Source organism: Theropithecus gelada, chromosome 3 (genome assembly GCF_003255815.1).
Source record: "Theropithecus gelada isolate Dixy chromosome 3, Tgel_1.0, whole genome shotgun sequence".
In the NCBI taxonomy this organism is placed as follows: domain Eukaryota; kingdom Metazoa; phylum Chordata; class Mammalia; order Primates; family Cercopithecidae; genus Theropithecus; species Theropithecus gelada.
The window spans coordinates 166,792,596-166,803,052 of NC_037670.1; the positions used below are offsets into that span (position 1 = coordinate 166,792,596).

Genomic DNA, 10,457 nt, shown 5'->3' on the forward strand with positions numbered 1-10,457 from the left:
GAGTTCTTTGTAGGTTCTGGATATTAGCCCTTTGTCAGATGAGTAGATTGCAAAAATTTTCTCCCATTCTGTAGGTTGCCTGTTCACTCTGATGGTAGTTTCTTTTGCTGTGCAGAAGCTCTTTAGTTTAATTAGATCCCATTTGTCAATTTTGGCTTTTGCTGCCGTTGCTTTTGGTGTTTTAGACATGAAGTCTTTGCCCATGCCTAAATGTCAACTTTTTAAATGGCCAAGAGAGATTTTAATAGCTCAATAGGCAAATAGCATGAACTGATGCTTTGCAAAGGTGAGGGACACATGGCCTGTGACAGGATGTTTTATCTGGTTTTGGTCTAAATTTCATTTGGAAAACTGGAAGCTGCTGGTCGACCTGCAGGGATATAATCCCATGAGCTGAGATGCATGTTGACATTTGTATTTTTGTCAGCCTGAAAGAATATTTTTTAAATCGGGGCCATTGCCTCTGGTAACTAGCAGCCAGCTGGGTCGAATGGAAGTGAAACCATGGCCCTTGTCCCGCTGCAGATCTGGAAACCCAGCGTTGAACATCAGTGAACAGAGAGATGGAATCAGTTGAAATGAAATCGTCGTAAGATTGTGCTCAGGAAACTAAATTTGACATAATTGGGCACAAGAGATTGTTCATCTATTTTATTCCACCAGAGGAGACAGCACAGTTTTCCCGTGAGCTCTTGGGGAGCTGGAGGAGGGAAACAGCTCTGCCAGGTGAAGTGGTTTCCTCATGAGAAGTATAAAAAGAAGAGGCAGAGATGGAGAGTTTGATTCTACAAAGATGCAAGATTTTGCTTGTAAACATATCAACACACTTGCCTTTCCCGCAAAGACGCAAACTTTGGGGAACTGCCCAAATATAAGACGGGGTTAAAATATTGGACAGCCAAAAATATGACTCGTGTTCAAAATATGCATCATGATATCATTCAGTTGAATGTGTTCTACTTCTTCTGCAGCGTTCTGCCTCATTCCCTTTGCCCCTACAGCTCTCCACCTTTTTGTGGATTAAGTTGTCTCCATGATAAAACTATTATGTTTTCTTCCCTCTTTGACTTTCTTGTTGGCAGCCTGGCTCTTCCCAGGGATCCCAGGGTCTATCCTCTCTCCTTTCTGTAGTTTTTTTCCCCTTCTGCAGCATAGTGGCCCTGTCAGAAAAGAAGACGTACATCATCAATTTCTTTGCTCCTTTCTATCCTTAGGACAATTTTTGATGGACAATAAAACACTTTTGCTTTCCATGTCTTCTGTAAACAAAACAAAACAAAACAACAACCAGAAATCCTGGAGGTTGCTGCCTTGGGGCCACTTACTGAGGCACTGAGGTCTGAGTGCTGGGCCTTGCTGACCAGAGTAGGAGGAGCTGCGGCCTGGTCACACCCCCCGAGGTTGGGTGGTTGATGGCTGGCAGAGTAGGGGAGTACCATCAGGAAGAATAACGGGGACAGGGGTGCTCAACAGGGGATAATTCACAAAACATGAAGGCATGTTGTGTTGTCACATTGACACAGGTAGGTAGGGCCCAAGGATGCCAATAAGCATCCTAGCTGAACAGGACAGACCCCTACAACAATCGCCTGATCCAACAAGCCGGTAGTGCCCAAGTTGAGAAATCCCGCAATAAGCTTGGTTGCAAACTTTGTACCAAGAAGGAGGATTATCTGCAGACAACTCAAGGGCAGTGACATCACCTACTTTTGTTTTCCACGACTGCCGTGTTGTTTACATTCATCGCCATTTGTTCCCAGCACACGGTGTCTACATATTGTCTAGCAGCCTCCTGTTTTCTCATAGATCTGCCCCTTGGATAGATATGAGCATCAGAGGGAGAAAGGCTACAGTTCACTCCCAACAATGACCCTTCAACAGGGTTTTCTCTGAACTAGCATTGCAGTCATGTGGGTTAGGTGACTGTAGCTGGTACTCAGGTGAAATCTCAGGCCAGTCTCTTCTGAATCAGGGGGACTGCTGACCATTAATCAGACCTTCACGTAAACAAAGATTCAAGAGAGCAAAACAATGTTCTGCATTATTGTGAAGGGGAAGCAAAGGATCCAGAGAGGAACAGCAGCCTGACTCTGAGGGAAGGGCATGAAAGGGAGAGGAAGGGAGGAGGTGGTCAATCCCGGGTAAGGAGCGGGGAGGGAGGGGGCTGATGGCACAGGAATGACTGTCAGAGACACATCCTGGAGGCCACAAGTCCAGGCTCTCAACTATTCCCAGAAATTCCAAAAACTCTTTAATGTAGCAAGTGCAGGGCATGAAAAGGAGGAGCCATGCTAGAGGAGAGCCTGGGAATGGGGAAATGATTACAGGCTGTGACCTCACTGGCGCAGCCCCCTCAGCGGCAGTGGAAAGCACAGCCTAGACTTCTCACCACTGCACACCAGAATCCTGCCCTGGGCCTTGCCTGGTCTGCCTGACTCTGCCATGGGCTGCAGGCTCCTCTGCTGTGTGGCCCTCTGCCTTCTCCAAGCAGGTGAGTCCTGGGCCCAGGTGACATCATCCTGTTGGAGTCCCTAAACCTTTTCACCATGACGACAGCAGGCTACCTCCTGGAATTTGCCTGAATTCTGCTTCTTTCCTTTTCAGGTCCCTTGGACACAGCTGTTTTCCAGACTCCAAAATACCTAGTCACACAGACGGGAAAGAAGGAGTCCCTTAAATGTGAACAAAATCTGGGTCATGATACTATGTATTGGTATAAGCAGGACTCCAAGAAATTGCTGAAGATAATGTTTAGCTACAGTAATAAGGAGCCCATTTTAAATGAAACAGTTCCAAATCACTTCTCACCTGACTCTCTAGACAAAGCTCATTTAAATCTTCACATCAAGTCTGTGGAGCTTGGTGACTCTGCTGTATATTTCTGTGCCAGCAGCCAAGGCACAGCCCTGCAGATGCATCACGTACTCGTGCACAAACCTCCCGGCTCAGCCAGGAAGCTGTGGGCCAGTGTGTGCACCTGCACCCAAGGCTCCAGTCTCCACTCCCTGATGGCCTCTGATGGAGTTTCAGTTTGTAGTATGGCCGGCTAGTGCACCCAGTGGAGAAATCCTCCATTTTATGCACACAAAGTCTCACAGAATTGTTTCTCGGCTAGAGCAGGGCCTCACAACAAAGCCACTGAAGTATTAGGGCTCCACAAACAAAAACGGAGCCTGTTCCAAGCACTAAAGATCTTAACTGATGGAGGAAACCATTTATTGTCTTTCTGTGCTGCACACATTTATTCATATTTTATATAACATTATAAAAAAATATGATTGCTAAAAATGGTTGATGAGCACAAGCATAAAGGAGAGGGAAGGAAATATTTCTAAGATCAAGAGACAATTCTGATGATCAGTAAGTACTTTATTTAACAGAAAAATATTTGGAGAGGCATGAAATTCCATGGCAATAGGTAAACTGGAAAGTGTTGAGGAGAAGCCGGTGGAGGCAGCCTTGTGCCTTGTAGACTCCTTCTCTTCAAGAAGTGTGACAAGCAAGTGTCTCTCCAATTCTGATGAATGTCATCTTGAACTCTTCTCAAGAGTAGGCGACAGCTGGATGACTGGGGATATTGGGAGACACGGAAAGGACTTTGGACACAAATCTCTAGGCAGTGGTGAGCCATTGGTCCTACTCCAAGTGAAACAACATGATGAAACTGTTATTTTGGTACAGGAACACTGGTAGTAGTATGGATCAGAAAGGAGATAGACTTTTGGGTAGCATGAAGGATTAGGAGACTTCTAAATATCCTACATGAAAGGTTAGAAAGGGTTTATGAGAAACATTGTGGATGACATAGGCTTGAGGCTCTGGTTTATGTTATCTCTTGGAAATAGTATTGGGTTTTATTCTGGGAAGGTTGAATGTAGGACTAGCTAGGGTCTATTTCAGCTTTGCCCTCCCTCTTAGGGAGCCCCAGCATGTGGTCATCATTGCTAGTGCATGCCTTTCCAGGGTCTTAGTGGCAATCATGGTGTTCCCACCACGACTCTCCACTCTCACTGGGTCTGAATGCCTTCTGGGCCTGAGTATCTTCTGACATCCCTGCCCATGTCTTCAGCCTTCCAGAGTTTGTTCCCTGCTGGGCCTTCAGGAGTGCCACCCTCTGCATGCACAACTTAGGATCTGGCCCACAAAGAAAAATAAAAAATAAAAAAGATTTTCTTACACGAGTTCTTGGGGCTCCTTGTTAGTACCCTGTGTCCTAAATCCCAGCTGTCTTGGAGTCAGTTAAGTCCTCTTATCTTCAATCACATATACTGCTTCTATTTTATATAAATATGTTTGCTTGACTTTTTTCATATTTACCATTCCACTCTTCACTCTTCTTGCAATTCACACGATCCTGAGATCATTTTCCTTCTTAGATCCATTCCTAATTCAGATGACTTGAGCTCTCTGGTCACCACCCCTTGTTGTGGGAAATGCTAACATAAGTTAGCTATTGTCCTCAGGAAAGTTAAACCGTTTACTTCCAGCATTATTTAAGGTTACTGTTTAAACTCTATTGCTTTTTTTTTTTTCATTTTCCTTGCAATTGGGTTTACTTATTGGGAACTAAACAATGCAATAAATTTTTATTTGTTCAAATTTGTTCTATTTCTTTGTAGAAGGACCAAAGTGTTTTCTTGCTGAAGTAGATACCAATTGAAATAATTTTAATAGGAATGATATTAGAGTTTGAAACAAGATTAATTTTAGGTTTTTATCTAGTATAGCAGGTTAGAGGTCCATCCTATATGTAACCCATTGAGGGGAAGAATATTCAACCCCACTTTCTTAAAATCCAATCTACATTCCTTTACCTTTTTTTTTTCGCTTTATGGGCCACAATGAAAATCTGATAATATGTATACATTAGAGGAATGCTAAAATTTTCTTCCTGACTGAACATATCCCCAGGTTAAAACAAACCTAAATTATAAATCCTTGACTTAAATCATGGATAAGTATCCTCCCTAGGCCCAGTGTAGATTTACATATAACATAGATTTACGACCCTAATCTCACTCCTACAATTACAATGATCATCACAAAATGGTAATACTGCTGTAATACAACAATAAATAGATGGTAAAAATCCCTTAGAAAGTATGAATCATCTCATTTTTGTGTTTATTTGTGTTCATTTGTATCTTCACATGTTCTAGAATGAAAAGTCATAACTTTACATTTTAAGAAAATTGATGATATTTCAATAAATGGTCACGAAGCATAAATAGCGTATGCAGCGAAATAGAAATGACCCTTAGGAATTCATCCTGCTGGTTTCAAGTTGGAAAACTCTCCATGGAACTGATGACCTAATGTGGTTTCTAACATTTTAGAAATGGAAGGGCTTTGGAGATCATCTCCTTTCAGTTCGCCTGATTTAATATATGAGGAAATGTGGCATCACACATATGAAGTGATGGAACACTGACATACTGATTACATTTCCTAAAGTTCATGTAAGATACATTTTTATTCTCTAGCTGGTCAGGGTCTTTCTCTGTCTGGAGTGCAGTAACACAATCATGGCTCACTACAGCCTTGACTTCCCTGCTCAAGCAATCCTCCCACCTCAGCCTCTTGAGTGGCTGGGACTACAGACATGCACCATTACATCCGGCTAATTTTTGGTAATTTTTGTAGAGATAAGGTGTTGCAATGGTGCCCAGACTCAGACATAGACTATTACTGTTGAGTAAAAATTTAGAATGTCCTAGGTGTGTGGATACCTGGTGTTCCGACTGTTGACTCTCTGTGTTGTTGCCAACATCTCTTTCCTTTTCATTCTCCCCTGGCCTTTCAAACCCATCTCTGCTGCTCAGGGATGTGGGATATGGATCCAGTCTGGATCCCGACACTGGGTTGGTGAGTGGCCAAGTGCTGATTTGGCCACAGGGAGGAGCTGTGCTCCCGTAAAATCTCTGAGGCAGGGACCTGGGGAAGGGATAGAGAGTGAGAGGAGAGATGGGCCAGGAGGGATCTTGCCCACGGGGAGCCATCCGTACCTCAAATGAGAGCATGGCTGTACTCAGGTCAACCACACTAACATCAGCTTCAAGCTGATTTCCCTTTCCTTTGCACCACACACCTTGTGTTGTTCTTTTTCGGCACCCTGTGTATGTTTGCTCTAAGCCCAGCCAAGCCTCATGCCCTCCACTACAGGGACAGAAGGTAGCTCATCCCTTTCGTGCTCCCTCAGCTCCCTCCCCAGTGCCTGGTTGCTGGTTGGCATCACAGTCATACCTTTGAATGATGGGCACTGGTCCACACTGCATCTGTGGTCATGCAGTCATCCTCCCTCCACAGAGCCGGGCAAAAAGGGCTCCACCATGCTTAGACATTGAGAGAAGGGACGTTTTGAATGGTTCTGCCTTGTGTGATCCCGCAGGACAGAAGGAGATTCCTTGAATGGGAGTGGTCTGTTGCTGAGAGGAATCCTGAAAGACAGGGAGACAGAGATAGAGGGAGGATCCACTAAATGAGGAAGCAGCTGAGAGCAAAGAGCCCCTGCCAGAGGAATATCCTTGGGGGGTAAAAAGCTGGCTCTGTCCTTTCTGCCCAGCCCATTCATCCCAGCCCAGACTATTCAAATCTACCTTCTATCAGAACTTAGGGTGTAAAACGGCTAGGAAGAAACATCCCCTGGGTCTGGGGAAACTGTCAGGAGCAGTGACATCACAGGGAAAACCACCAATCAGGGCCAAGGAGACCAGAGCCCAGCCTATCACCCAGAGGACCCCAGTCGGAGGCCCCATCTCAGACCCGAGGCTAGCATGGGCTGCAGGCTGCTCTGCTGTGCGGTTCTCTGTCTCCTGGGAGCAGGTGAGCTAGGTTCAAACTGTCTGTCCTTGAACTCCAAGCTTTTTCCTTGTGGCTGCAGCAACAACCCTCCTCCTGGGCTCTGCCTGAATTTTGTTCCTTTCCTCCTACAGTCCCCACAGACACTGGAGTTACCCAGACACCAAAGCACCTGGTCATGGGAATGACAAATAAGAAGTCTTTGAAATGTGAACAACATCTGGGGCACAATGCTATGTACTGGTACAAGCAGAAAGCTAAGAAGCCACCGGAGCTCATGTTTATCTACAACTATGAGACACTCTCTATTAATGAAAGTGTGCCCAGTCGCTTCTCACCTGAATGCTCCAAGAGCTCTCTCTTATACCTTCACCTACACGCCCTGCAGCCAGAAGACTCGGCCCTGTATCTCTGCGCCAGCAGCCAAGACACAGCCTTGCAGAGTCGCCGCGTTCCTGTGCAGAAACCTTCAGGGCCTGCCGGGAAGCTGTGGGGGCCACGGAGGGCTCGGGTGAACATTTCCTGCAAGAGCCCCGACAGAAGCTTCAGAACATCACAGCACCTGCTAATTCATCCATGTGGCAACTTTACATCCTGTGCACATATTTAGAGTGTGGGTTTTCTTTTGCCTGAGTGTGACTGCCCTGTCAACTGCTTTGAAAAAAAGATAAACATATTCAGATCTACTTTTAAAAAATGCTTTTTTAAAATCATGAAATAGGCTGGGCATGGAGGCTCAGGCCTGGCCTATAATCCCAGTACTTTGGGAGGCTGAGACGGGCAGATCATGAGGTCAAGAGTTTGAGACCAGCCTGGCCAATATGGTGAAACCCTGTCTCTACTAAAAATACAAAAATTAGCTGGGCATGGTGGCATATGCCTGTAGTCCCAGCTACTTAGGAGGCGGGAGAATCGCTTGAACTTGGGAGGTGGAGGTTGCTGTGAGCCGAGACTGCACCACTGTACTCCAGCCTGGGTGACAGAGTGAGATACCATCTAAAAATAATAATAATAATAATAATTCTGAAATAAAGCAAGCATGCTGTAAGGATTGTTTAGCTTAAAATTTTAGAAGAACCCTCTAAATAATCACCTGTGTCACCACAGAGTTACACCCTGCACTGGTTCAGACACCATCCTGTGAGGAGCTATGTTCTCCTGACACTTCATGTCCAGTGGTTTTCATGACTCTTCTTTGGGACCAAGGGTTCCCTTCCATCATAGGTTGTTGTCATGCAGAGTCAAGCAGCACTGAGCATTGGGAAATCAGAGAACGAACTTCCAGGCAAGGGTCCCAGTCCAGAAGTCCGCTAGAGAGGACAGTAGTAGACTTACTCTTTGGGAAACGTGTTTGAGAAATATGTATCAATTTTCACCACTTCTATTGTTCTATATTCCAGTTTGTCTATTCTCTAATTTCTCGTTTTTACACTGAAAGTTAGACTGTGAATTCTAGCTCTGATCAAAGCTCCGAATGTGCACAGACACCTTCTCTGAACCCTGCAGGCAGCAAACGTGCCTCTGTCTGCTCCCCTTGCTCTAGAGCCCATGGATTATGGTCTAGAAGCTTCCTGACTCATCCACTCTCCTTCCCTTGGCTGGAAGTCTCCTTGTTGGTTTCAGGTCTCAACTCCTCCCTGGATTTCCTCTCCAGACTGACATTTGAAGGATTATTCTCCCCCTACGGTCTCTTTATTCCCAGTGTGTTAAATCATCAGGCTCAGAGCCTGATGCCTCCAGAGCTCTACATTAGCCTTTAAAGAGAAGAGTGGGTCCTGGCTGTTCTGTTTACGTCTTTTTTCATTCACTAATTCATTCATTCATTTATGATAGAGACAAAAGGCTCCCTATCCCAAGATATACAGTCATCTGTGCTTTATCAAAAGAGAAGATATTCTTCTCACAGTTTTATGAAATGAGGTAGCTTCGCAACTTGGGGGGAAGCAACCTTTTAAGTTAGTTGTCAAAATTAGCCTTTTGCCTAAGTTAAGTTAGGATCCTAAATTGGGCTCCTACCCTCCCACAAAAACTGGGAGACAGGGACTCTATCTTCCTTGATGATTACATCTCAAAATATGGTTCCCAGGAAAGCCTAGGAAAGGAATGCCTTGGGAAAGACATTCCTGGGTCATAAAACTGGCAAGAGGTTTATAAAGATTTTAATAGGATTTACACACATTTCAAAGAGACAAAGGAAGAATTTAGAATTTCAAGACTTTGAAACTAAATGCTCTTAGAAAAGGGGTAAGGAGGAGTTTCTTGCATTACTTTTCACAGGAAAAATTAAGCCTCTTTTATTTATTTTGCATTTTCCCTTACAGTAGCGGTAGATGAGTTGATACTTTAAAGCCTCCGGACCCAGCCACCCTGATGCGATGGGGAGGTCATGGGGAAAATGGGAAGGGAGTTTAGCTGTGGGGTTTCCCTGACAGATCTGCCCTGATTCAGGAGCACAGTCCTTAAAGAACCACAAAAGTCTGAGCACACAGGCAGAATCTGGCTCTCAAGCTTAGCAATGCAGACACCTGAGTACTGGGGACTTTATTTGCAGCAAAAGACCCTTTCCCTCCCCAGTCCCTGCCCCTGGCAGCAGCAGGCAAGGCCAGTGTTTCAGGCAGGTGGGAAGAAAGGCAAGACCTCTGGGAAACCCTGGCCAGCAGCACCCATGAGGCAACCCTTACAGAGCTCAGCCGAAGGGGCCACGTATTTTGTGAACAGTAAACAACTCTGGGGCTCCTTAGGAATATAAGGAAATCAAGCCCTGGGTGAGGCTGGACTTCCAGGGATGCTGGTATGTTCAGGCCTAGAATTAGTACCATTCGGATACCCATGAATACGTGGCCTTCGTTTGTAACAACTGTGTAGTGAGCTCTGTGAACGTCTAATCACATTTACATAAGTCATTTTAGAAAAGTGCTAGTTGAAAGAATAAATGCAGAAATATTAATTATTGTTAACTCTGGAGAATGGGATATATTTTTGTTACTCTCAGTGAACTATGTAGTATTAAGTGTTCAGTTACATGCATTTTATCAAATGCAGTCACTCCGGTAACACCACCATGACCAAAATGTGGAGTATTTTATCACTTCTTAAGAGGAAGTGTTCCACTTTCTTTCAATGTCCCCTGAAACCCAGGGCAAATTTTATTAAAATGTCCCTAAGTAGTTAGTATTTTTGATGCTATATATTTTTTAAATTTCAACCTTTATTTTAGATATAGGGGGTACATATGCAGGTTTGTTACTTGGGTATATTGCACCCAGGTAGTGAACATAGTACCCAATAGGTAGTTTTTCAACCCATGCCCCCTTCTCCACTCCTCCCTCTAGTAATCCGCAGTGTCTATTCTTTGCATGTTTATGTCCACGTGTGCTCAATGTTTAGCTCCAACTTGTAAGTGAGAGTATGCATGTATTTGGTTTTCTGTTCCCAATATACAGAAGCTATAATGAATTTAGACAAATCAACAAGCAGAAAACAAGTAACCCCATTTAAAGATGGGCAAAGGACATGAACACTTTTCAAATGATAATATTTTTAATGGCACTCCTTAATTCCAAATTTTTCTTGCTTTCACATTTATATAGAAATACAGTTTAATTTGGTATATTTAAAATGTATCCTAAAATTTTGCTAGACTCATTTATTATTTCTGG

The 10,457-nt window shown here is 44.2% G+C and overlaps 1 protein-coding gene and 1 gene segment (V, D, J or C); both read left to right on the forward strand.

The window, feature by feature from the left end:
- Nucleotides 1–2,403: 2,403 nt before the first annotated feature.
- Nucleotides 2,404–3,050, forward strand: LOC112621699. The segment is given in 2 exon segments: nucleotides 2,404–2,491; nucleotides 2,605–3,050. Coding segments are annotated over 2 exon segments (495 nt in total).
- Nucleotides 3,051–5,964: 2,914 nt separating this feature from the next.
- On the forward strand, nucleotides 5,965–7,408 carry LOC112621700. The gene is made up of 3 exons (XM_025381091.1): nucleotides 5,965–6,024; nucleotides 6,630–6,822; nucleotides 6,933–7,408. The coding sequence occupies exons 1-3, from the start codon at nucleotides 5,965–5,967 to the stop codon at nucleotides 7,406–7,408; spliced, it is 729 nt and encodes a 242-aa protein (XP_025236876.1).
- The last annotated feature ends 3,049 nt before the right edge of the window (nucleotides 7,409–10,457 follow it).

Bases quoted from the DNA above. Each gene is read 5' to 3' on its own strand.
- LOC112621700 (XM_025381091.1), top strand. From the start codon at position 5,965: ATGGGCCAGGAGGGATCTTGCCCACGGGGAGCCATCCGTACCTCAAAT. The intron at 6,025-6,629 runs GTACTCAGGTCA...TAAAACGGCTAG, and splicing joins CCTCAAATGAGAGCATGGCT to GAAGAAACATCCCCTGGGTC. The intron at 6,823-6,932 runs GTGAGCTAGGTT...TTCCTCCTACAG, and splicing joins TCTCTGTCTCCTGGGAGCAG to TCCCCACAGACACTGGAGTT.